A 6,581-nucleotide genomic window follows, 5' to 3' on the forward strand; every position below is an offset into this window, starting at 1 on the left:
CTTTCCCCCGGTGTAATATTCTCATGGAACAAGCCTGGCCTTTAAGCTTTTTTAAAATAGTTTAGTTTGTTGTGGCATACCCCTCAGGCTAGGACCAGGAAATAGAACTTGAGTGTGATTTCACTCTCCTAGCAAGTCTTTACAGTTTGCATGGAAGTATCCAAGCACTGGGAATCAAAACAAGCCAAATGGTGACTAGAAAGAAAAAGAATCGTCCTGAAAACATGATCTACACCTGGAATAAAAATGATTGAGTTATGTGTTTTTATGAAAATGTCACTCCATTATACATGGTGTGATGTCTGTTGCCTTCTGTTAGCTAGCTATCTGATTAACCAGTATGGGGAGGCCCAGTACTCTATGTGAAATATTGCCAGTGAAGTACTGCGAGGAAACAAAATAGATCACCTTGGACAATTCAGAACAATCTAATTCACAGCAATGGAACTACACCCTTAAAGTCTAGCCACAGAAGGTAAACACAAAAAATATCTTTATGGTATATGGTGAAGTCTTCAATTGCATAGTACCCTACAGCACTTACAAAATCTATTTTCCTCTCAGTGTGTTTTACAAAAAGCGATATTTTGAGTGGTTTTAAATCTGACATCACAGCAACAAAATTATAAAAATGTTGTAAAAACATATATCTATAAATATACATAAAAACAGACTGTGGGTTTCAAGTTTTTTCAGGATATGCTTAACATTTCATGCCATGTTAAGTAACCATTTTTATCTGTGTTGATAACACACGGAATCCTACTGTGAGTCTCTCATGTTCAGCAGTCTTATCTAAAACAATGAAACAATTACGAAACAAAACCTCAGTCTCAAGGTGTGATGTCAAAAGGACTTTAGAATACTGCAAGAAATGTAGCTTATCCAGTTCTTCCACACGTTCAGCTGTAAGGAGCAGATGTAGAGGACAAGCCCTGCCCAAAAGGCAGGCTGTAACCTCACTGAATTCAAAGTGCAGACAAATGAGCTCTCAACGGACGCTTCTGGCCTCTCCTCCCTGCTAGCTACTGCTTAGGAACCAGCTGAACCCAGTTCCCTGGTTTAATGTCCTCTGAGGACAAATCCAGGCCATCTCTGATTCCCATGACCAATGAGGAGTGAGATGTGGGTATTGTATGTCCCCAGCTGCTCTGTTCAGACACACTCATGTCGTTTTTTTAATGTCTACCTCCGATGCGACGTTACTCAGATGGCCTTGTGGCAAAAGAGAGCAAAGGGCTTTGCTCAGTCTAACCCCAATGTATTCTGTCTGTGACACCGAACAATAGAGCCCAGCCAAAGTTCTACTTTTTCTATGTCTTGCAGTTAAGAGATCGGCTGCTGAAATGAACAAAAGAGGATCCTTACATTAACATTCATTATATATTTCAGTATAAAAAAGTCACTTGTTGTTGACCCATTGTTGGATTATGGCAGACTGGCTGGGCAATTAAAATGGCTGTGTTGTTACCACTTTACTGAGTTGCATCACTTTGTTTTTCCTCACAGGGCAGGAAAGAATATCCAAATACATATCATACAAAAACAACCTCATCAGTCGGTTGGCTCTTCCTATTTTGTCACACGAACTCCATTTGTGTGGATTTTCAATAAGCTAGTTGGTTCAGCTGTATCCTTATGTTAGGAACATGTTTAGCCCAGCTGGGTTCCAACCCACTCTGTCACATTCTCATATGAGCTGCGGCCAACCCTCTACAACTCAGAAAAGGTACAAACAGCCAATACTCTAATACTGCGGGACCATTCTAACCCATGACCCTGGAACAGGCGGTCATTTTGTACTCAAACTTACACTCATTCCTAACCTTTTTTCCAAATGCACACCCACCATTTCACGTGGGCCCAGTTTAAAGGGATTCAACAAACAATTAACCTTCAAGGGCATGGTCTTATGAGGAAAGAACAAAAAACCAGGGAAGATGTTTTGCTGGATGTACCAAGCCTTTATAAATTTGTTTTATAAGGGCCACAGGCTTGGTGCGTGCTTGGCATGTCCAGCTAAATGCTCTCCCTGGGGTTCACGGTCAAGTGCCTTTGGCTCTAGGTGCCCTTTAAGAGGAGGTAAAAAAAAAGAAATGGAGAGCATCAACAGAAGCCAGCAGACGCTGTGGCTGTTGCAGCTGGGTATATGATAAGACTGGCACTGCTCTAACAAGTTACCCAGTGTAAGCCCTGGCATGGACCTGCCAGATCACACAGAGGTGCCAGACCACAAGGACCCTGGTCTGCAGAGCTGGAAGTTGGAGTGAGGCGCCGGTAGACTGCAGGTGCCAGCCTGGCACGCCCTGTCTGACTGACAGCCCTCACAGCACCCACCTTTAACAGGTACACACCAAGAGCAAACACCCCCCTCCGCCTTCGCTGTGCCTGCCCTACACTTCCTGGAACCTCTGCCTCTCGGGCCAGTTCTACCGTACACAAACCTCTGAAATGACCACCAAGCTTCACATCAAATTATGTGCTTAGCAGAAGCACTTCTCTGACACGGCCTATATTTCACACCTGACCCATTCATGCCCATCGATGGCATTCACAAAGCTGCGTGTTTACAGAAGCAAATCAGGCTGAGCGTTCTGCTCAAGGGTACAAGAGCTCTGCCACAACCGAGATCTGACCCTGCAAGCTTCCAGCTTCCTAATCACTTCATGCATTAGCATATCTTAGCGACCTTGTAATTATGTTCAGTATTACTTTCTTAAGATGGTGCAAACATGCACTTTCTAGCATTACACAGCCAATGTTTATTGCCCCTGCATAATTTTACTAGCAGTCCCTGTACAACTTAAGCTTCATTCAGTGTTGAATTCAACATAGGGAAAACCTCAGTTGCGCACAATCAATGATAACTTCATGGGTGAGTGAACTCTGGGATGGTAATGACATAGACCTCCCTTGAAAACAACACATCTTTAGTTTTAAAAATATCCATGTAGCCATCTTCCTTGTGATGATTTTATAATTAAATCTGTAGTACAGCCCTCACCTCCACATATTACTTGCCTCTTGCCAACTAAACAAAATCCAATTAACAAAAATACTGTTTCCGTTACACTAAGTATGTGATCTTAGATGGAATACGTAGCTTTGAAATCTACAGATGGCTTGGGATTCCAGTTGTCTTTCTGAAAAAAATGTGAAGATAAACACAAGCATAAAACCAAAAACCGCTTCAAACTTACATACCTACATGTATCTTGTCTGATTGACGATGCCTGTTCAGTACATTCACTACAAGCTGACTACCTAAGCAATTCAATTTATTCAACAAATATTTGTACAGTTATTCAGACAATGAAGCTGTTGAAGTTATTTAGTAATGAAGTTATTTTCACCACTTCAGCTCTCTGAAAATCCGTTAATACAATTCCCCATATTTTTTGACAAGTGTTCTTTAGAATTGTGTGATTTCCTCATTTATTCATATTATCCCTACAATTTGTTTTGTTAAAGCCTGTTTAAAAATACGCTGAAAGTGTCATTTTGCTCTCTCATATTTAATGACTGAAATATGTGTGAATTTAAAACAATAGGGACGTTACTTTCAGAGGGCACTGTAAACAGGCGTGTCAGACCTTTCCCCGATAACCATACTGCCCCTCTGCTCTACACACTCTCAATGCAATTAACAGTAGGATTGCAACACAGACCCTAGGCTAATTAAATCTGGGAGCTGTTTATTATTCACAGAGCACCCCGATTCCAAATCACAAGTCAATCATTTTTCTTGCCAGTCTTTGATGTACATGCAATAACCAGAATATACATGCAATCAATTAAAAAGTATTCAAGGGAGCCAGAACTTTTTCCTTCCTTTTCTCCTGGCTAGACCTTTGTGGTCTTGTGGCTATTTAATAATGAGAGAAAATCATTTCGAGCTCAACAGAAAATAAAGGAGCAGTCGGTTTTGTTATTAAGGTATGTTTGATACAACTTCTGGGGATTACTTATATAGTGTACTGGAAGACCTGGTCTAAAATTATATTTACAGATTTTTATGGCACTCCAAATATGGCTGCATGATGCCACGTGATGCTGCTCTTATGCATCACTGTTTTTCACTGTGTGAACTCTACAGTCAGCATGCCATAGGTATGCTCCTCTTAATGACAATTGACAGCCACCCTGTGTATATTAAAAGAGCTGCCATATGCATATATTTAGCGTTGTATTTAGGCTTCATGCTCACTTACTGTGTCTTGTACCTATGTACTTGTTATTCATGCTGTTTCTGTGATATGCATTATACAATATCTTGCCATAATGACCTTTCATGCCTCTCTGGATAAGAGTGTCTGGCAAATACACAAATAAAAATCTACATTAATTACTCCTTTAAAAGATACGCTTATCCCATATTCCACACTGGTGTGATAGCCCTACACAGGCTATTTTATGGGCACTCATATTACACAGAAAGACAAGGCTATTGACTTGGGAGGATTATTCTGTTTGCCACAGTTTGAGGAGGAAGGAACTAAAGTTGGCCATCATAATCACCTGGCTTAAATCTCATTAAGACCCTCAAGGGTTCTGTTCATGCTACAAAGGCATACAAGCAGAACCACTGGAATCTGCTGGGAACTGTGGACTGCAATAAACATCACATGGCAGGCACTAGGCCTATATGGTACCCCTTTAAACCTGTTTTCACAGCAAAGCATGGTGTCTTATTAAAGCCGAAGGGGAATGTGTAGTATGTTAAATGTGTAGTATGTTAAATTAATGATAGATGTACGGGCCCCCATAGCCCAGTTAAATTACCAGTGTGGAGTACGGGCTTGTGACCTGTGAGAAATTCTGGACCAATTCAGAGGTGGGGCACAGCTGCCATACCCCTGAGCAAGGTGTTTAACCTGAACACTTTCAAAAAATAATAAATAAATACCCAGCTGTATAACTGCATTACATGCAAGCTCTGTATGTTTCTCTTGATATAGGCGTCTGCAAAGCACATGATGTAATGTAAAGCTCTCCTTGGTGTTAATTTAAATGTGACAGGGACAAAATGCATAAATGTCAATAATACCAACGCTCAGCACTAAAATCAGCACTGTGATTGCCACATACATGCTTGCCTAGCGTCCTTTATCGTTGCAGACCGAAAATGGAAATAGAGTACAAGGAAACAACATCCTTCACTGCTTCCCTGAGGGCCAGCCCCAAAGGAAAACTGAAAAACAAAACGACCACAAGCTGGAAGAATACAGGGAGTGGATGGCATAATCTTTGTGGACAGGATAATCCTTCTGGATAATGGACATTTATATAAGTATTAAAACCACGTTAGCTACACGACGGCATGGTCTTTAGCTAACCCAATAGCTGTCAAGACGAAGTCACAAGCTAACAGTTTGTTACTGACACGAATTAAAAAGAAATTCATGTGAGTGTGATTATCACTCAACACTCACATGAAATTATTTTTTTTAAGTCAGCGAGCTAGCTAGTTTGCTTTTTCGCTGTGATAGTTAACTAGCTCGCTTATCTAAATGGTTACCAGGGTGGCTTGAAAAATTGCCAGGTTTTCTTGCCATTGATCGTTGAACTACCCAGATAAACATCAGTACTGTATGTTACTGTTTTAATGTCAATAGTTGCAACGGTTTGCTACCTAGCCTGGTACTGATTACATATGTTGTCCAAATCAACTGCCATTCTAGAGAGTTAACAGGACACAGCTAATACTAATAGTGAGCCGAAACAGACATGTATGTTGGCTTGATAGCTAGCTACCCAGAATTCTAGGTACAAACTACTACAGTTAGCCAGCTAGCTCGATCGTATTATATAGATTGACTGGCTGGCTACATCAGCTACATTGGACACGTTTCTGTGTCAACTAGCTATAGCTTCCCGCTCGCTATATTAGCTCGTAGCTAATCAGATACAATCTAACGACTTTCGCTGTAAATAAACTTCATTCCGTTCACTTATTTGAGCTAGATAGCTAACACAAAGCAACTTTCCTTGGGAACAACACAGCGCCTGACCACGGCGGCCTGGAAAAGCAGAAAACGGTCATTCAAAGGTAGGCAGAAACATGAGAAAACAACATGCTGGCTGCTCCTTTTTTCCACAGAGCATCGCAACACTAGCTCGCTACCTCCTTCATTTCTGTACGCAGCTAGCTTGTTAGCGTTGCGCTATTGTGATTGCCCACTTAAAAATAATTTCCGCCGGCGTAAGGATGCTCTACCGATCTGGACAACACATGAAATATATTTGAAAGAGGAACCCCAATTGATACCGAAACTTACCAGCGGTTCCTTTTTCTTCTGCATCTTCCGTGAGATACACTGGTCAGACTGACGGTTCATAGTGAGGTCAACACGCTAGAAGCGCTGAGGGAGGCGGGGCTACGTTCAGACGCACCGACACAAACACAACCGTGCATTTCGTTGTTTCACCGGTTCATTTCGGCTTCCTTGCGTCGATCTGGTATTGTTCCGGAAGAAATCTCATATTTAATACACCTGAAGACCTCTGGCCAGCCCGTTTAACCTCCAGCCAGCCGCTTGTCCTCATTTTGCCGAAGTGTGCTGGGTCTTGAAAACTGTGGC

The 6,581-nt window shown here is 41.6% G+C and overlaps 1 protein-coding gene across 1 annotated transcript in view; it reads right to left on the reverse strand.

The window, feature by feature from the left end:
* Positions 1 to 6,332, reverse strand: part of atp2c1 (ATPase secretory pathway Ca2+ transporting 1) — a 41,528-nt gene extending 35,196 nt beyond the window's left edge. Inside the window, exon 1 of the mRNA XM_036538751.1 lies at positions 6,279 to 6,332. Within this exon, the coding sequence (XP_036394644.1) occupies positions 6,279 to 6,302 (24 nt within the window). The 5' untranslated portion in view covers positions 6,303 to 6,332. The remainder of the gene's footprint in view (positions 1 to 6,278) is intronic.
* Positions 6,333 to 6,581: the final 249 nt, after the last annotated feature.

Source organism: Megalops cyprinoides, chromosome 10, assembly GCF_013368585.1.
Source record: "Megalops cyprinoides isolate fMegCyp1 chromosome 10, fMegCyp1.pri, whole genome shotgun sequence".
NCBI lineage: Eukaryota > Metazoa > Chordata > Actinopteri > Elopiformes > Megalopidae > Megalops > Megalops cyprinoides.